Source organism: Oculina patagonica, chromosome 14 (assembly GCF_052425735.1).
Source record: "Oculina patagonica isolate OP01 chromosome 14, crgOcupat, whole genome shotgun sequence".
NCBI lineage: Eukaryota > Metazoa > Cnidaria > Anthozoa > Scleractinia > Oculinidae > Oculina > Oculina patagonica.
Genome location: NC_135771.1, coordinates 21,553,546 through 21,574,940, shown reverse-complemented (window position 1 = coordinate 21,574,940; position 21,395 = coordinate 21,553,546). Strand labels below are relative to the sequence as shown.

General features: G+C 39.4%; 2 protein-coding genes across 2 annotated transcripts; both read right to left on the bottom strand.

Moving 5' to 3' along the window:
- Positions 1-56: 56 nt before the first annotated feature.
- On the bottom strand, positions 57-4,252 carry LOC144637819 (uncharacterized). The gene is made up of 3 exons (XM_078496898.1): positions 4,147-4,252; positions 1,421-2,193; positions 57-869 (listed from the first exon to the last, which is right to left on the bottom strand). Exons 2-3 carry the CDS (start codon positions 2,178-2,180, stop codon positions 676-678), a joined length of 954 nt encoding a protein of 317 aa, XP_078353024.1. The 5' UTR covers positions 2,181-2,193; positions 4,147-4,252; the 3' UTR covers positions 57-675.
- A 2,125-nt stretch (positions 4,253-6,377) lies between these two features.
- LOC144638446 (uncharacterized) lies at positions 6,378-8,576 on the bottom strand. Its single transcript, XM_078497644.1, has 2 exons — positions 8,531-8,576; positions 6,378-7,440 (listed from the first exon to the last, which is right to left on the bottom strand). Exon 2 carries the CDS (start codon positions 7,360-7,362, stop codon positions 6,700-6,702), a length of 663 nt encoding a protein of 220 aa, XP_078353770.1. The 5' UTR covers positions 7,363-7,440; positions 8,531-8,576; the 3' UTR covers positions 6,378-6,699.
- Positions 8,577-21,395: the final 12,819 nt, after the last annotated feature.

Below are 21,395 nucleotides of genomic sequence, written 5' to 3'. Positions count from 1 at the left end.
TCTTTATGTTTTTAATGTAGATAGTAATGTAATTGGTAATGTTTTTTTTAATGTCGTGCTTTTTTAACATGAGCCCCTGGCTCGGGTGATTAGGCAACCACTCCCTACGTTAACGACTTTAAACAAAGTTATTCTTATCCTTATCCTTATCAGTTAACTCAGCAATCGCTACCAACCCTTTTTAAGAAAGACATTTAATCTTAAACTTAATAAACAAGGATTGTGCAAGATGATTGAAGATAAAGACAAATTTCGAATGACAAACTAGGCCGTGACGCAGCCCCTTTACATTGTAAACTGGTTACTCCATAACCTATATAGCTACGTAAGTAATTGATTGGTACACATACATAACATGCTCAAGTGTTTCACCTATCAGCCAACTTGTGCATTTCTGAATTTATTTTAGGTGATATGATGCTCAAATTAAAAAACATATTTTTAGTCAAAAATACAATCCAATTGTTCTACAACTGAATGTAATATTATGCAAGTTACATGGCTAATAAAGTTTACGTCATAAATCGGCCGAATCTACATGCTTTCCAAGAGTCTGAGCTATCAAGGGTTAACAGCTTCGAAAATCCAAGTAATGGATGACACAGCACTGTTCAGTAGACACCTTTTCGTTGAAAATTGTTCAGCCGATCCTTGCTAATGACGATTTTTGTCGTTTCAGAATTGTTTCTCAAGTTCGTCTGCTTTCTCTCTTAAAGCGCTCGCCGCCTCTGATCCCTTGTCTTGAACTAAATCTCTGATCGTGAAGCCCAGATCTATGGCATCCCACACCAGGAACGCAGCACTGACTCCAATGATCAATCCACCTGCAAGTTTGCTTCCTGCTTTAGCTCCTGCTTTAGCACCAGATTCTGCTACATCACCAGCTGCCTGTGCGCCAACCCGCCCTGCCGTCTGGGCACCAGCCTGCCCCACTGTCTCTACACCAGCCTGTGCAGCTGCCTGTACGCCAGTCTGTCCGGCTGCCTGTACACCGGTCTGTCCTGCTGCTTGTACACTGACCTGTACACCAGTCTGACCGGCTGCTTGTACGCTTATCTGCCCTGCTGCCTGTACACCGGTCTGCCCTGCTGCCTGCACACTGACCTGTACACCAGTCTGCCCCCCTCCCCTAACCGCTCTTAAACCAACATCTGACCGGCTGCTTGTACGCTTATCTGCCCTGCTGCCTGTACACCGGTCTGTCCTGCTGCCTGTACACTGACGTGTACACCAGTCTGTCCTGCTACTTGTATACCTGCCTGTCCTGCTACCTGTACACCGGTCTGTCCTGCAGCCTTTGCACTGGCCTGTACACCAGTCTGTCCTGCAGCCTTACACTGACGTTAACCAGCCTTCCCTGCCGCTTTTGCACCAGCCTTTCCTGCCGCTTTTGCACCAGCCTTTCCTGCCGCTTTTGCACCAGCTTTTCCTGCCGCTTTTGCACCAGCTTTTCCTGCCGCTTTTGCACCAGCTTTTCCTGCCGCTTTTGCACCAGCTTTTCCTGCAGCCCTTGCACCTGCCTTTCCTCCTGCCTTTACACCAGCCTTTCCTACGTCCAGAAATACCCTTGTTGCCGCTTCCACAATTATCGCAGGGATGCTTGTGATATTCAAAATCACCTGCTGAAGGAGTTTAATGACAGGTTCACTCAACTCTAGGGTTTGCATAGCGAGGCAGAAAATGTACAACAGCCTTGATTCCTCCTTCCTATCAAGCCACAACTTGATAGTAGTGTTAACCTCGTTTATGCATTCTAAAGTCTCTTTTAAGTCCGCTTCGGCTTTCTTGATTTCATTCGAGTTGATGGCAGCCTCCACAATGCTTGTGCCTAAGTTTGTGCCAGCACCAGCAGCTCCAACACCCATCCCCACTAGCAATAGGGGCGCAGCAGCTCCCAGTGTCATTATTGTCGCAATTCCTCCACCGATAGTCAAAACCCCTCCCACAATTCCAGCAGTAGTTCCGAAGGCATGTGCTATCTTGCAGTCCTTCCACACTTCATCAAGTTTCTTAGCCGCTTTACGTAGACTCTTAGCAGTAACGTGCACCTTGAAAACCACATTCTTCGTCTTTCCTTGAAGCACTGCTAGATCTTCCTTTGCCTGTTGCTTTTCAGACTCAGACAGGTCCGCAAGCATTCGCTGTAAACTGATTACTTCCTCCAGGTTGCTGTCTCCCATTTTTGTGTCCTTCCTGGAAAAGTAAGAAGCAAAACAAAAGTTAATTTGGCCGTATGCCTTGGCATCCAAATGAAAGGATCTACTTCCGGCGTTTGTCGCCCAATTTGGGTACGATATCGTTCAAAACGTTTTCCTCATCTGGTCCACTTTGACTGGCAGTTGTGTTACAAATGGCTGTATACAACCAGTCGACCTCATCACCTGATGAAGAAATGGTAAAGTATAAGCGGTCGAATAAAAATGTCTCAATACACATCAATGTGACGGAGGCAGAAAAAAGCTATCAAACCCCTCGGGGGGCTACTCAAAATGCGTTTTGTACGGGGAGGCTCCGCCCCGAAGACCAACCCCTTACCCTTTTATATACCATTTTGACAGAAAAGGCACCCCTTTCGTATACCTTTTACTGAAAAAAGGTACCCTTTTCATATACCGTAAAGACAGGACAAATGCCGAAAACAGGAAGTCTTGATGCCATTTTTATGTAGCGCTTAACGAATTTAAATGATACCTCCATAAGGTGCGTCTGTTCGAAATATTTTAATTAAAGGCCTTTTAAATACCTTAATGAGCGATATCCCTACCCTTTTATATACCTTAGCTTGCGAAATTCCTACCCTTTTATATACCTGAAGCATGAAAAAGGTACCCCTTTCGGGCGGAGCCTCCCCGTATAGGCCAATATAGGGAGTGCCCCCCCCCCCCCCCCCGGGATCAAACCACGACCAAAATTATATTATCCACGTCTTTCTGGGGCATCTTACCCAGAAAAGGTATGATGCAGCAAAGGTCAACTCAAGTTGGTTTTTATTAGATTTGTTACACAGTATTCAAATGCTTTGCTTTGCTTATGTTGGGTTATTGGGTGAACAAAAATGATTAACCTTATTATTGATTACTGATTAAGCTGAATTAGACGTATGGCCCTACCGTAGAATGTTTTAAATTAATTCGAGTATGGCAAAGATATAGCTGACTTCACTTATTTGGAACCTATTCTTATAATTTGATGACCACCCATGCCCAGGACTATTAGTTCGAGAAAAAGGAGTCTCTTTTTGTTTATTTGTTAGTTGGCAAGCTTAAATACCAAACTAGTAATGTTAATAGCAGATATCTTTCATAAATTTAACAGAACTACATAAAACTCATCTTAGCATGTTGCGATACTACGATCGGTAGAAACCGACCTTGATCGTATTATAGAATCGTATTTCCTTCCCAAACTTGTTGTAAATCAGTGGCATTTCTTAGAAACAGTCCAAAGTAAACACATCGGTTCTCAGAACCAATTAGTAATAATTTTATTGAACCCGAACCGAAATGCAACACGAAATAACTAGTTTCTAAAAGAAATGTGAAGGAACTTGACTATACTTTCCTTGCAAAGGCCAAAAATACTCTCGCGCCTTCTCGCTACAGATCAATTCAAGTGGCCAATGCTTCCGTCCATGCAGGATGAAAGTGAAAGTGAATTGTCACGCTAGCTATATTTTGAGTGTGAAGATCAAGGATTTGTTACGTTTGACTCATCCTAGCACTGAGGACTGCGGCCAGTTCTTAAAGGTTATGCCTAAATTTTTATCATCTGATCATGATATATCTTTCACTGTCTCTCATGTGGGTTGCATCATCTCATCTAGAATACAGCAGATAATAACTTCCGGCTACATTGACGAAAGTGAAAGTGAAGCAACTGATCTGGAATCGGTGCTTAGTGCCCGACTTTATATGTGAAAAGCAACATGAACTACAATTTGAATTAACGCTTTAGTTATCATGATTTGTGACCTGATCCAGCAAATCCTAGGGACGAACTGTGGCTTTTCGGTTTAAACTTGTACGACACTGCCTATGTCGTTTCTGACGATCAATGCAAGCCGGCATGTTTCAGAGCTCACTTCTGCCCTAACATGTAATAAAGGATTATGCACACTCTAATGTTGTTAACGAAAATTGAACAAACCTTGTAATCGATGAGAATATCAGCTCTTTTCAATTCAACTTCTTATAGATGTACACTCGACAGCAGAGGAACTGATCAGTACGCGTATACACATCAGACTAAATTTAAAAAAAAAAAAAACAACACTTTTAAAAACCTACCCATCCTACTAAATTCCCTTCCTGAGCCAATCATATAAAGGGACTTGTCCCAGGGAAAAATCCCTTGTGTTAACACGAACATTCGCTTTGCGATTGGTTGATTTTTAATTCTTTTGTTCAGAAGGGACTTTTCCCAAGAATGACTCGATGACTTCACTTTCCTTTTTTTTCATCAATAAACATCAGCGTGGGTCGTCTCCTAGTGCGAGGCAGCGAGGCGTACGATCTATTCCCGTTAGCCTAAATGGCACTCGGTTAGTCTAGCTTGCACTGCGGTTAGCCTCGCACTCCGGTTAGCCTGCTGCTATCTTAGGTACCTTGCAGTTAGCCTTTTTATTTGGAGTAGGGATTTCTGCCTCGCATGCCTTGCAGCCTTGCTTCGCACGCGCATGCATCGCTGCCTCGCACATTTGTAAGACTCCAGATAGCCTCCAGATCCATTAGCGTCATTTCTATAATCGGTCTAAAAGGAGTGGTAAAGTGTTGACGTCGAGGTTCCATGGCAACCAATTTCTAGTCAAAACAAACCTTCCACGGTTCGATTACAGAGTACCAGGCATAACTAATCGATGATCAATGACATCAATTGGTAATCAATGAGTAATCGATGGGTAATCAGTTGATTAGTCATTGATTATTGGCGATGATCAATGAGTAATCGATGACTAATCGAAGCCGAAAAATTTTGTGGCCTATCGATTACTCATCGATGACATCGATTACTCATTGATGTAATTGATTACCTATTGATGTTATTGAATACTCATCGATGACCCATCGATTACTCATCGACTATTATACTGCGCACAACAAGTACGCTGATAAGAATCGACTACGTGGTTATAGATTTTGCTCGGTTGATGTTTGTCAGCAAAGTAAAACTGCTTCGGGGAAACAGCCGGCATAAGCAGCTGCATTACGCACCGGAATGAGATGATATCGATGAGTAATGAATGAAATCAATGACTAATCAATGCAATCAATGACTAATCGATGCAATCGATGACTAATCGATAACCAAAATTTTGTGGCCTATCGATTAGTCATCGATTACTCATTGATCATCGGCAATAATCAATGACTAATCAACTGATTACCTATCGATTACCTATTGATTACTCATTGATTTCATTGATGCCATTGATGTCATCGATTAGTTATGCCTGGAGAGTAAGATGGCGTTACTTCTGATAGAATTTGTTCGGTTTTGTTTTTCGCTGGAGAGCAAGAAAATAACACCTACAACATACGTTGAGCTTTGTAAATGTTTAGAACTCAGAAGTATCAGTAGTAAGTATAACATGATCATTCGGGTGGATTTAGTTGTAATAAGAAAAGTTGTAGTTGGTGACTGTCGTTTCGACAACCTGAGCGGAAGTCGTCTTATATAAGAGTCAATGAGTGAGAAGTTTTGTTCAGCCGATTATGTTGTAAGTCTGATCCATTAATATATCTTGAAAACTACAACCAAAACTAAAAACTTCATCTGTTTTACAAATCCGAGGGGTCCTGTATTGGAACGGACTCGAAAACGACACATTTCAGTTGAAATCTAACTCGAGTTATGATTCCAAAATTTCATTACCAAGTCGAGTCGAACTGCGCAAGAAATGGTGATCTTTATTATATGTTGGTTTGCGAAAAGGTCGAGGCTTAAAGGAGCTACGTCACAAAGATTTCGCTGATCGTGCTTTGGTCTAAACTGTTCTAAGGTTAGTGGTAGGCAACGTAGCCCACGAAAAACATTATCTTTGAACATCTAAAGGAAGATATTAACTACAGAAATCAAGCTACGGCTATAAGTATCGATTTTTTGAAGTCGCACTGAAACAACAAGTTGTAATCCATTTCCATCTGAGTCATTCGCAGGCAAGACGTTTGCAGTCTCGGTGCACTAATATATCAATTTTTAATAAAAATGGACTATTATTTTTAGGTTTTTTTAACAATCATATAGACACTTTGGCTGTTCAAAAATCTGGTAAAATCCGTGACAAAGCCCCATTTATGGTGTCAATGTATTTCACCTATGTAACATTTATTGCAGACGGAAGAAGAACCATGCCCCATGTGTTGTCCTTATTGATGGACCTCTGGATAACGGACCGCTCATCTCAAGTGACGCCAGTTTCATACATTTACAATTTTTCATTTATTGTAAATAATTAAGAAAAGGTATATTAAAATACTTTTTTAAAAAAATGTAATCAAATGGTCTGTATAATACTGGCTTCTATAGCGAGTAAAATGGCTGATAAAGTGTCCACTGGGGATAGATCAGTTGAATTCATCAGCTATATTCAAGAGTTCATATTAATTTATTACTACATTTACGATTTAGTCATGGACATTTTCATCAGTGTTCAATAAAGGAACTATCTGTTTCAGTTTTCGAAACTCCAGTGTTAATGCTTCAGTTTATATTGTCTAGTTCGTTTGCCTTTTGCCGTAACCGTTTTACCACTTCTGATCCCTTGTTTTCAGCTAAATATAAATTCCTCATGGTAGAGCGCAGGTCTTTGGCATCCCATATTATGAAAGCTGCACTGACTCCAATGATCAATCCACCTACAAGTTTCCCTTCTGTCTGTGAGCCTGCTCCAATACTTAAGTGTGCCACATCATCCACGGAACGTAACAACAACTCCTGAACGATCTTGATAACAGGATCACTTATCTCCAGGGCTCGCACCAGGAGGAAGCACATGTACAACAGCCTTCCTTTCTCTTTCCTATCAAGCCACAACTGGTCACAATCATTCACATCGATCTTGCAATCCTTCAAGACTTTTCCAGCTTTCTTGATTTCAGTGGAGTTGATGGAAGCCTCTACAATGCTTGTGCCCAGGTTTGTGACAGCACCACCAGCTCCAAAACCCATCCACAGTAATAATAAGGGTGTAGCAAACCCCGATGACATCATTGTGGCAACTCCTCCACCGATAGTCAAAATTCCTCCCACTATTCCAGCAGTAGTTCCACAAAGATGTGCTATCTTGCAGTCCTTCCACACTTTATCAAGTTGATCAGCAGATTTACGGAGACGCCTAGCAGAAGCCTCTGTCCTGGAAATCATTTTCCTCTTCTTGCCTTGAAGATGTTACTCTGTCTGTTGCTTTACAGCCTCAGTCGACAGATCGCTAAAGAGTCTCTTCTGAAAAACAATTCGAAGCAAAATATTAAAATTTTACTGTGTATTTTTTTTTTTTCGATTTTGCATGATCCCTTCGATAAGTCATTTTGTTACAAATGGTGACACACAACTTGTTGACCCCATAACCTGATAACGACTAGCAGCAATCGGTGAAAACGACATGTTACAGTCGGTGATAGCGTATATTCAAGTGACTGTAACATATGGCAAGCGACAGAAAGGCTTTTGTTTTAACAACGAACATGACAGGTCTTTAGGGGGCACTTTACCCAGAAAAGACATGTTTTGAAAGTCAACTCAAGTCGACACTTTCCTGTGCCGTGAAAATGAATGCAATTCTTAGAAACAGTGAAAAGTAAACACAACAATTCCTAGAAACCATTTGTAAAATCTTCATGAAACTGAACCGTAATTGAACCTAAAGTAGCCTGTTTATAGACGAATTTTGAAGGAACTTTGTCTCGATACTTTCCTTGAAAAGGTGGAAAACAGTGGCGCATCTTTTCGCTGTAGATCAATCCTTGAGGCCAATGCTTGCGTCCATGCATATATAATGGGGTGAAAAGAACTGTCACACTTTATGAGTCGAAGATGAACATGTATTACTTTTGACTCTGCATAGAACTGAGGGCTGTCGATCGGCGGGTTAAAGTTTATGCCTTCATAAACATATTTCATTAATTAAGGTCGGTTCAGTGGTCATTTTAAAACAGGCATTATCCAAAATCGTAACAAGAATACAGCAGATATTTATTTTTAAACTTCCGGCCACCGTGACGAAAGCGAAAAGTGATTTGCATTGGAACCCAGATGCTTTGTAGCGCGACTTTTGGTAAGAGAAACAGCTGAAACATATCCTTGATAGCATAAATCTCGATTTATATTTATGACTAAACCCAACAAATGTTAACTGTTTGCTTAAGTACAAAGCATGCATATGTTTGGCAGTTGTACGTTACTGTCTATGTGAAGTCGCTTACTGCGTTTAATTCGGACGATTGCAAGCCGGTGAGTTTCAGAGGTCACCTTAGCCCTAAGAAAAGCGCTGAAATGCATTTAGTTAACTATAGAAAAGGAAAATTAGACAAACCTTGCGATGAGATCGGCTCTGTTCAAATCAACTTCTTACAGCTGTGAAATCAACAACAAAGACGGCGAGTATGCATATACAAAAATAATGTAATCAGAATAATTTTCTTTCGGTACACCAATCATATCGTTTTCAAGAAGGGAATTTTTCCAGGGACAAATCCCTTGCGGTGTTTACACGGTTGATACGCTTTGCGATTGGTTTATTTTTATGTTTATTGATTTTATTCTGTAGAAGGGACTTTTCCCAAGAACGATATCATTACTTTCATTTTCGCCGCTATCATGCATAACAGCTTCGTTTCTTCTCAGCATTGTTTCCAAGTGTCAATGAACAATGGTGGCACGGTATGATAGCCGAAGATGCACAATTTAAGTTTAAGAGTAAAGACCTATTACAAGAACTCAACTCCCGAGAGAAGAGGAAGGGGGAAGGGGTTCTCAAAAAAGTTTTATACGGGGAGGCTCATCCTCGAGGTCCAACCCAGTTACCCATTTAAATACTATTTTGACAGAAGAGGCACCCCTTTCGTATACCCTTTACTGACATTGCGTCTGTTCGAAATATTTAATTTACAGGCCTTTTTATTATCTCAATGACAGATTTTTCTAACCTTTCATATACCTTAACTTGTAAAATCCCTCCCTTTTTTATACCTGAAGCCTGAAAAAGGTACCTTTTCGGGCAGAGACTCCCAATAGGCCATTATAGGAAGTACCTCCCCCCCCCCCCCCCCCCACCGGGGAAACTATCGTATATTAACGAATCCGATGGGCTGTTTTGGAGCAGACTGTTAAAGACCAAATTGCAGTTAAAACTAGCCCTTGTTATTAATATTCGGATATTCGAAAACTATATGTTTGACACAGAGACTTTTGTAAAATAACCTCCATGTTTTCAAGATTGGATATGGCTTTATGTCAACACAGTTACGGTGTCATGTTACAAATTACAAGAGTGGTTCCGTATTAAAAATGAAATATAAAATGGTGATTTGTTATGAAGCAGTCTGTATTTTAGCACACGGACTTTAAACATGGACCGCACGGCCTCAATTTCACCCATTTTGAAAGTGTATTGTTAAAAACGTAAATTGCACCCCAAAAGACAACAGTTGTTTATTAAGAAGAAAATATTTCACGTAACATCTACATGGGAAACTCTTCTGCGTGTTTGCCTGTTGGTTTGCTCCTCTTGATCGCCGAGATGAAGTATTTATTTTTATTAACCTTTAGAAAAAAAACCTAATAAACATTATATTATTTATTTAGTTCGGCAAAGTTGTGTGATAAGAGTGATTTTTTAACCTTGGCGATTCTAGAGATGCTGAAAAGGGTAGAAGGGGGAGCGAGGAGATAAAGGGCTCTTTTTGTTGCTCTAAAAGGAGAGAGAGGGTGGGTTTGGTAGAAGTGGAGTGGAGGTAGCCCTAAAAACGCTGCGGCGGTGGGGTGATTGGAAAAGTGGGGGTGGCGCCGGAGGGATCAGCCCTTCGGCTCGGTCCACGAACTAACAGGTTATTGCATCATTTTCCTCCTACAAACACGGAATATAAGACGTGGCTCGTTAAACAATCATTTAATGCATAATATTAAAAAGCGATGAATCCAGAAAACAGTTTCAGAAAAAGCAGAATCCGAGACTATTTCTCTTACATATGCAATATTGCAGCATGTTTATTTATACAATAAAAAAACTTATTTCATTTACGTGTATTCTTATACTGCATTTATACCTTGACAAAAACATACCCACGACGTTGCCGGTCATTTTGATCCGGGTTTTCTAAACAATTATTTCATAGTGGGTAATTAATCAATAAAGAATCTACATTCTATAATACTGTGAGACGTGACTGACAATTTCTGATAATTACCGGACTGGTCAAAGTGGTTTTTAGATTTTCTTTCCATTTCAACGCTGCGCTTTGTGATCAAAATCATTGCAGCACTGTTTGATGGTATTTCAATTGTGGATCTTCCATTCTTTGAACACGTGGGTCTTTCAAAACCACTTAGACCGAAAAGCTGTTTTTTGGAAAAAATGAAATATTTAACAAAGTCCGGGTATTAAGCATTAAGTCCGTGCATACATTAAACTAATCTAGTTGCAGAAAAGTTAAAAGACTGTTTCTTTGAATAAACTGGTAGTTTTGTGGCCGTAACAAGTGGAAAGTAGTTATAATAATAATAATAATAATAATAATAATAATAACAATAACAATAACAATAACAATGACAATGACAATGACAATGACAATGACAATAACAATAACAATAATAATAATAATAATAATAATAATATACTTAGGGCACGACAACCTGAATTTAAGTGAAATTTCAAGAGGTTTAAAGAAGAGATAGAAGAAAGAACACTATTTTTGGAACACCAACAAGTAGTTGACCCCCACGAAAGAGCTCCTCCCGTTGGTAGGGGACTGTTTGGTGTCAACTTACTAATTTTTAACTTCTAATTCTAATTTTAATCTTACATATTTCTTATTTCTATAAATTTTACTAATCTTTTGAGAAAATCTATCTCCTCCTAAACATCCCCAAAACCACCCAAAAATGTACAAAACACAGCAAAACATAATGACCATCCCCCGAAAAAGGGGTTTTAGGGTCAGTGTGGAACAAATAGTGTAAATGAACATAACATAGAAATCCCAACTGGCAGGAGACAGACCATTTGGCTATTTACGAACGTAGCCGAGGAGTTGAACTCTAGATGACCAAGAACAAATCCATCTAGTGGCAGGAGCCCATGCTAATGGTCAGAACTGGACTTGAACACGCAACCTCCACATTTCAAGTCCAGTAAAAATAAAAGAAAGAAAGAAAGAAAGAAAAGGAAGAAAGATTTCACGCCCAGCGCTTTAACCCTTCGGCCACGCTACTACCAGACTACAAAATACAAAATTACATCATCTGCCTATTCTGCATGCATATCAAAGCCATTTCAGCACTGACAGTCAAGGTGTTGGCGCAAACGTACCAGCAAGGCAAGCGAGCGAGCACAGCTCTTGTGCAGCACCGCATAATTCTAATGCAGAGAGGAATCCTGCAGAACCCGAGGCGTAAGTTATTCCTCCAACACAGACCGCGTACCCAACATTACAGGCAAATGTACATAATGCACCAAATCCTGGACCACCGCTGACCAGCTGCACATCCAGCAGACAAACGAGCCACAGGGAAACAAGAGCAGTGTTGAATCTCATTTCAGGTCACAATTTTATTCTGGTTGAAGTCCTTGAAAAAACAAAACATATACACAAGAAATTGTTAGTAATAAAAAATACTTTTTTAGGGGAGCTTCCGTGCATGCCAAAGCTAAGGCGCGAACGAGCGGAGCATCCATAATGTTAACTAATGGAAACTTGGTAACCTCGTACTCAGATCTTCTCAAAAGTACGAGATTATGAAATTACCGGGAAATTGCGGTGATCGTCTTCGTACGAACGTCCGTACGCACGGATCAGGCCTGAGGACGAGGTTGCCCGTGGCTAAAGGAAAGTAAGGAAATTACAAACTGTAAATAATGCTCGCACGGCAAGACACCCGCTATTCAGTATCCAACTGCTCTGTTTGTCCAAACTTATTTTACCAAAAGTAAACATTTTAAATCAATTTTAGAAAATAAGAACCTGTTTCCAAAGTTTAGGCTAAATAGGTTCCCTTATAAAAATGGGGTCTAATTTGCAAATTTTAATCTAACAGGTTCTTAAATGTTAGGTTTTTACTTGCGGGTTTTAAGTGCACGCGTGGAAAATTGCGCGAGACGCAAATATTCAATTCGCTAGGGAGGGGATAGGAAATAGTGTTTCATTCCCCAAAAGCGATTCCATAGAACTTAAAACAACTCGAATAACTTTAAAAAACGCGTAGTGACCTCTACTTTTTATCTTATACAACACATGATTAATTTTTGGTTGTGCGCGCGCAAATGTTATTTAGACTATTTTGACGTCCAAGACGAGAGCTGTCAGGGACGGTAATGGCGTTGCCGCGATAATTTCGAAATAAAATAATATAGAAAGTAGTTGTTACGTTACTATTGTGATGTAGTTTAAAGACTTTTTATACTTTGTATTACTTTTATGTATGTAAAGGTGAAATATTACGAAATCTGCAAAGAAACATATGTTTTTTTTGTTTTTCAGAAAAAATGCCGAGTCAGTTTGCCGAGTTTTAGATTCCAAAAGTCATTGCTCAGGTCACATTTACCGCAAAGTCGTGAACCGCGGAAAAGATCTTTGTATTTTGGAGGCACCGGTACCGTTTTATTGATCTCCAGCCCATTTTCTATACCTCTTAAACGAGCAATCGACTTATTTTCTATTGACTGGATGAAATGGATGTTTCAGTTAGATATAATCGAATATTACCCTATCGTTCTGAATCTTTCAGTAGCCGTTCATTCACCCTTTGCAAAAGCTTTGATTTGTTGCCTGTGTCCATTGTCCAAATGATTTTCCCGCGAATTGGTTTCGAATAGCCAATCACAAAAGATTTCGTAATACACTGTCGATACTGTACCACGTGGGAAGTTAACATGGCGGACAGATGCGAGGAATTTTCTTTGGATTGTTCTGACAGCAATTCGAGCGATGATTTCAGCATTTCCTCGCATAGCCGAGTAGATGACTTCATCGGAAACAGTAACGACGCGAAAAGTATGGCTAAAAATAACTTTATTTACTTGTGAAAATGCCGTGCACAAAAATATAGAAGTTGTGCGCTCCGGGTTATGGCTCCTGGTCTCCTTCGAAATTCAGACCCGTTCACACGGGCAATAATAAACGTCTGAGTTCGAGGTTTATTTATTTATTTATTCATCCATTTATTTATTTATTTATTTATTTATTAACTTATTTTGAAATTCGCTATCAAACTAATGCTTAATAGTATTTAAATTTTATTTCCATAGGAACTTATTCACACCTTGCATTTGAGAGATGTTAGCTTTCCTGGCACTTTCAAAGCTTGATTGCTTACTTTTCTGTGAAAACGTTCTGGTTCTGCAAAGAAATTAGAAAGTTTTTAAATATAGTAAGTTTTGAACAAAGCGACAGATTATAATTGGCATATTCTGCCATTGAGTTACTTTGGGCAAAGTGGGGGAGGCCCAGACAAAGTAGACCAAAAAAAATATCTCTTAATTAAGTCTTCACACCACACCTAGCTAGCTATAGGTAAACTTGATTTCCCCAGTATAATTTTCTCTAGGAAATTCAAGGGGTTAATGATTAATTCTTACGGGGGAATATTAAACACGCATGGCTCTGAATTTCTGTAAGTTGTGAGAATAAACACAAATACGTGGAAATTCATTTTCGACACACATCAAAGAAACCATGTAAACACAAGCATTCTGCTCACAGCCAAGACCAAAAAGAAGCCATCTTCGGTGATCCTTAGTACACGCGCCGACACGGTGCGCCTGACAAAAGGTTAATTAGCCGATCACGCACTCCCGCTCCCTCCCGCACAGTCGCTTTTAGGGGCGATCGTGTTTCACTCATCCCCACATCTTCGTTTCGAATGAAGTTCGTTTTGCATTCACATGACAAGTTAACCGGCTCAGCCTAAGGCGTTCCCGCGTGTGCGATTTCGCGCGAGATAAAAACAAAGATGGCGTAAGTTTCGCGCAATCTGTTATTGTTGTAGATCCACTCGCTTGTTATGACGAAATTTGTCATCAATAAGAGGACAGACGCATAAAAATCTGATGTCAAGTTGTTAATTTAAGGTGATCGGAATAAATTTCCTTTGGCTAACCAATCATATCTTTTCACACAAGGGGATTTGCCCAGTGTTTACACGTTGTTTCGCTTTGCGATTGGTTTATTTTTGTGTATTGTTTTTATTCTATAGAAGGGACTTTTCCCAAAAATGATGCCTTTATTTTCATTTTTCGCCGCCAACATACATAGCAGCTTTCTTCTCAGCTTTATTTATATTTAAATAAACAATGCTAGTACAGCATGAAAGGTCCGTCCATCCGTCATCCACTATTGAAAATTGAACGTTTAAATAAATTTAATTTCAACTTTGTTTGAAAAATATGTTGCGCCGTTCAGTTTTCAAATCCATCCAAGTCATACCTCGCAATTCAAAACATTTTCCGAAAATCTTGACAAAATCAAAAATTGATTTTGGATTTTTGAAATCTGATTTTAAATTTTATTTCAGTTTAGCAAGACCAAAAAAAGGAAAGTCGTATGTTAAAATGTAGCTGCCGGCAGGCAATTTTCTTAATTTAAACACATATCAATGCGGAATAAGAGCAAACTTATTGCTTATACGCTTCGCAAATGTTCAAAATTTTAAAAAAGGCTGATTTCAGCGGCAATAAGAAACTCGATACTTTTCCTTATACCTTCGGCAGTGTCCTTTGCAAAAAAAGAATTGTATGCGCGCTGTCTTGAGCTAAACCACTACAAGCTTTATATCAATACAACGTTAAAAAAATGTCCTATCCGACAAAAATTATTTCGCTTCAATTCTATTTAACCGTAAGAAAAGAACGGCCCGGAAATCCAAAATGACCAGTGTCGAATTTATCGGGTATCAAATTTAGCCGCACGAACAAAACTACTGTTAGTCTTCAAAACCTTGTGAGGCTTTATCGATATTCCCATCGGTTGCTTTCAGCTCGTTGCTTCGCAATTCTCTGTCAAATTTGGGTCTTAAAAATTTACCGATGACGTGTAACGAGAAAGGCCATAGTGGAGAATCTATTTCGGAAACTCCCTCACACTGTTTTTTTGCAAGATGACTTGGGAATCTTTGTACCAAATTTCGTGGCAATGCGTAAAATTCTCATAACCTATAATTTCTTTCAACGAGTAGGACGAGTAGGCATTCGCGTAAAATCAAAGTCACTTTTTTTCGCTTGAGTGAAAATCTCCAAAATCTTCACCTAGGTTTTGCTTTATGAACCTTACTTTACTGCGCCATATGTCAACACGGTGCATACCGCGGTCACCTCGGTTCCGCTTTGGACAGGAAAACATTTCGCGCCAACAAGTCGCTTGTGTAGGACATGGGAAGAAAGAGTCTTCAAAGCAGAAGAAAACAAGATCAGGGACAGTTTGGATGTCAAATATCGGCTACTTAATTCGCTCGGGATTTCTCGACAACCGCCTAGTGTGCCGCAAGAGTGCAGGGACAAAACTCGCTTGCGAAATTCATTATTCACATGCGATCGAATTCGCCACAAGCGTTGATTGTCGCTGCCTTTTATACACAGTAAATCCGGCTCTGACAAAAGGATTGAACCGTTTTGGCAAATATTGAGTTGGGTGAATATTTCTGACCGACGAAAGCTAAGATTCTTGTTTGATAAATCGTAATGACGAGTGGTAAACGTAACAACAGAAGAAAAGGGACTGGAAATGTGAGATGAGATCGCCGCGAAAACGTCAGGTTTAACTCTGAGGTTGACACGTTCTAATTGGCTTAAAACACTTAGCGGACTTTTGAATTGTATTGAAAAAATACGTTCATTTGGATAACTCGTGTGCGTTTCAAGTTTTTAAAACAATATTTTTTGAAAAATGCAGATAGATAAGCAATAAAACTTCCGGCGACCGTGACGAAAGCGAAAGTAAAGTGATTCCGTTTTGGATACCGGGTGCTTTAAAGCGCGACTTTTGGTAAGAGAATCATTTTCAAATTCGCATTATGCTCGAGATATATTTCCCAAATGTTGACTGTAGCCTTCTGCTTAACTACAAAGCATGTTTGGCAGTTGTACGTTATTGTCTATGGCGTTTTTGACAATTGCAAGCCAGCTTGTTTCAGAGTTCACTTCAGCCCTTATATGTAATGAAGGAATAAAAGTGCTGAAGTGCATTTACCTTTAGTAAAGGAAAATAAGACAAACCTTTGCGATTAGATCGGCTCCGTTCGATCTCGCACGCTGTTTTAGCGTTCGTTCAACGGATTTTTTTAGCAAAAAAGTGAGACTGCTCGCAGTCTAGGCTCGGTTCAAATCAACTTCTTACAGTCGTGTACTGAACAGCAAAGACTGATACGTGATCAGAATAAATTTATTTTGGTGAACCAATCATATCTTTTCACACCAAGGGACTTTTCCCAGGGACAAATCCATTGCGGTGTTTACACGATAACTCGCTTTGCGATTGGTTTACTTTTATGTTTATTAAACGCGCACGCGGTGACCAGACCCATACTCCCACTCGGCCAACTCGTCGGCCGTGCTTTGAATCACGCATTTAGTTGTTTTTTCGCCAAGTGCTATTGAATCCTTGGCCTACTAAAGTTTTTCAAACATTCTACTTGCCAGAAGCTGTGCTACTAAATCAGTCACCTATATAACATTTCTGCGCTCTATTTTTAGCATGAAATGTATATTTTTGTGTCATTTAAGCGTTTGACTCAGATTCACATTGCGAAACCCGTGTTCTCGACTTGTTTTGACATGTCCAAGTTATTTTTGTAAATACAAACCTTACGTCATTGACGCAACTTTCTCTTCGCTCGGGCGGACCGTACAGGCTCGTAAATATAACGTTAAGTAAGAATACGGCCAGAAATACAAGGTAAAATTCGAATTGCTTAAAGATGAATTACAGTCCGTACTGCGCAATCTCGGCTGCAATGTTTATGTGAGCCTCACAAACAAAGCAAAACTAAAAATTACGTGACAAACTTACCTGTTTCTTCATTATTAACGCCAGATATCCTTGCAGAACAAATAATAACAAGTAGAAGAACCTTGACGCTATTTCAAACCGACGTTTCAGCTCATCGGAAGTTCTTGAACGAAGCGAACTGTAATGGCGGACTAAAAAACTTCATGTATGCTGTCACCGAAGTGTAACGTTTCAACGAATTCAAAACAAAAACTTAAACAAACCCCGAGTCTGCGCAGTACGGACTGGAAATCAGCTTTAACTAACCTCTAATTCAGTGAAAACTGTTTACAAAATTGTCCGCTAAAACGCAGAACTTTCCGCACAAATTTCCCGATCACCACCGATTTTCAGGTCTTTAGCTCAATAAACATCCTCATCTTTTCGCTCTATTAAGGTTGTAATGGTTTCTTCAGTTTTAACCCGTACATTTTAGAATACTAGATTTGTGGTATGATTCTCGCCTTATCAAGAATACAGCGCTGAATAAGTGCTGAAAAGTTTACAAAACTTTTGCTGATTGCGTCAGCTTTTCAAATTTCATCCGTCTGTACTATTATTGACAATAAGCATTAGCCAATTAGCGCGCGAGAATTCGCTCAGTTATTGTTAAAATATCGAATGGACGGATTTTGACACGATACCTTCCATGTATTTAACGGAACTTTATATACGAAAAATTGAGAATACAAATTCAACAAAGTATCGAAAAGTAATCATAGCATGTAGCAATAAATATCACTAGAAACTGGCTTTGATCCTATTCCTTTACCAAACATATTCTGTATATTCGTATCCAGCAATTCTTAGAAACATTAAGAAGTAAACAAGGCAGTTCTTGGAACCCATTTGTAATTAGTTTTTCTTAAACTGAACCGTAATGTTAATAATAGTCGAAATTTGAAGAAACTTTGTCTATACTTGTCTTGAAAAGGAGGAAAACATTCTTGCAACTTTTCGCTGCAAATCAATCCTCGAGGCCAATTAGTTCCATCCATTCATAATAAAAGTGAAAGTGATCTATCACTTATATTTTGAGCACGAAGATCAAGCAATATTACTTTTAATTTTCCCTAGCACTGAGGATTGCGGACCGGTACTTTGAAAGTTCCCTGAAATACTTATCATTTTATCATGCGATTTGAATGTTACTTCCAAGGGATGTTACTATCGTCATTAGCGAATCCGGTACTACAGCTGAACTTTCTAAAACTCGTATCTCGAATTCCTCGCTATCTCAAACTCAAATTTCAATATGTTTCTTGGATATCCATAGGTGAAGCATTACTGAACCGTAATGTTAATAATAGTCGAAATTTGAAGAAACTTTGTCTATACTTTTCATAAAAAGGCGGAAAACACTCTTGCGCCTTTTCGCTGCAAATCAATCCTCGAGGCCAATGAGTTCCATCAATTCCTAATGAAAGTGAAAGTGAACTATCACATTATATTTTGAGCACGAAGATCGAGCAATATTACTTTTTATTCTCCCTAGCACTGAGGATTGCAGACCGGTACTTTGAAAGTTTCCTGAAATACTTATCATTTTATCATGCGATAAGAATGTTCCTTCCAAGGGATGTTATTATCGTCATGCATTTGCCAATCAGTACTACAGCTGAACTTTCTAGAACTCTACATCTCGAATTCCTTGCCATCTCAAACTCAAATTTCATTTCCACGTATTTGCTTTTTCAGTCATTTACTATCAGCTATCTCGACCTTCCCGCCTTCTTAAACTATGTTACGTTACCCTTGGGAGTTCGAGAAAGCAGGGCTAAACTGTACTACCCATTAGATCACTTTGGAAGCCGTAAATAATTTGGAATCATGATCATTGCTTTGCGCGATTTATGTTAAAGGCAACACTGATGTTCAAAGAATTTTGCATTAAGCCTAAGTTATATTTATTATGACTTAATCCACCAAATACCAGGGACGAACTGTTGCTTTGGTATAAGAATTAATGCGTGTTTGATAGCTTCGTAAATAAATAGATAATAAAACAAAACAGCCCGGGGCTGAAATGCATTAACCCTCTAAAGTAGTAAATTAAAAGGAAAATTAGACCAACCTTTGGATGAGACCTGCTCAATTCTTCTTCTTATAGCTGTGTTCTAAACAGCAAAGAGGTACAAGCGATATTATCATGTAAAGTTGACGTGATCAGAATGAGCTTCCTTTGGCCAACCAATATGATATCTTTTTGCACGAAGGAATTTAACCAAACCCATTGCATTGTTTACACGAAGTCGAAGATTCACTTTACTATTGGTGAATTTTTGTTTCGTTTCCTTAGAAACGAGACAATATTGTTTGGTTATCCAATCAGAGTAATTCGTAATAGGCCATATTTGTATTCTCGGTATTGGACTGGAACTAGCTTGCAATGGAGGCTGATGCGGGGGAATATCATTAAAAAGAGCTTTTTGTCATTTGCATTTGAAAAGATCGATTACCCGCATTTGCTTCCATAGCAAGCTAGTTCCAGTCCAATACCGAGAATACGAATATGGTCTATTGGCAATGCAAAAAGTTTGCAGCTAAATTAAAGTGCCTATGAAGTAAAAAATAACTTTGCTCAATTTGCTTGTTTATGTCTTAGTTAGCACGAATATGCGTGTTTAAGATATCAAAAGCGCTTTTTTCTAGTATTTTTTGAGCCTCGAAGTTTGGATTTCGCAATTTGAAGTGGGTCCTTTTCGCGCGCGGCCAAACGCTCCGGTTTCACCGGAAATGACGTACTTAGTGGTTCTAAAGACACCAGGATTATGGCGTAAAGAGAGCAAAGAGGGCTGACGAAAGCTATATTTCGGCTTTTGAGTCAAACAAAGGCAATTGCACAAACGAAACTGCATCAAATACACTTATTTCCTTTGGTGAAGCTTCGCAGAGTAAATGGAAGCGAAATTTCAATGTGTATAGTAAAGCTATTCGTTCTGATGAAAACGCAAGAAGAAACGAATTCTGTTCCGTCGGCAGTTCAAGGATCGCTGTTCTCAGCAAAAGCTCTTCCTTGCCACAAATGAAACGATAAAGTCATGAAGCGAAGAGGAAATTTATCAAAAGAGTTATCTCTGTAAAGGATATGGTGGTCTCTCTATATCATTCTGCCCTGACTAGCCGAAGAAAGATTTAGCCAGCAGTCGCGCCAGGAGTTTACAATATGTTACACAGCTGGGTACAGTATACGTGTTATTCTTTTATTATGAGACTTCGTTCCTCAAAATTTAATTTGTATGGTTAGTAGATCGTGTTATCATTCGTAAGGTAGCAGTCGTTTCTTTTCCCAAACGATCGATCGCCAGACGCAAATGTGAAATGCATCTGTGAAAGAAGCAAAAATATGGAATGTAAATTCGACTTGAGTGAGTTAGAAATGCTTGTTTGTTTTCAAGTAGCGCGCTTCGAATGTTGTCATTCACGTCTGCATTTCCGGTAGTATTCTATGGCGAATGCACTTTTAAACAATACACTGAGATCTTGCAAAATCTTGGACAAATTTTACGGCTGCCTTCGCCGGAATTATTTGCTGATAAACACGCACTGTAATCAGGATTTATCGTATCCGGATAAAGAAGTCGACGGTTGAAAATATACCGTAGAGCTAACGAACCATAAAGAGCAACCACTGCAGTTCTGTTTATTCTTGAAGAGGAAATTTTTGGTTTCGTTCAAGTCAAAAAGTGCTAATCTTGAGTTTGAAGAAGCGTTATCTTGCCGTGTTGTCAAGTTTAATTATGTCACTCTCACGCTTCGGAGAAATATGTCAGTCCACTGTACTTTCCCACACAAGAACACAATCAAAATGAAAGCGAGCAACTGCTACCTGTATTAAAATCATCAAATCGTTATATAATACCGAATAACCACCGGGATAGGCGTACCGTAACCTGAATTTACACATTCGACAAGCAAGCAACCTCGGCGCGGCAAGCAGCGCTCGTGTCAATTCCGAAGCACATTGCGACACTGCGAAACCACTCACAAAATCAAAGCCCGTCGATGTATGTGCTTTTGGAAACAATAAAAATTCTAGTTATTCATTTTTTATAGGGAATTTCTCATTTGAATCTGCTTCGCCGAACTTCGATCGTCCTAGTCGACCCGCGCTTGTGTGAAATAGCGCTTGATCGGCTTGCGGCGGTTGGACAGGTCCGACTGACTACTTCAGTCCATTTAGTGTCACGATATTTCGTTGTG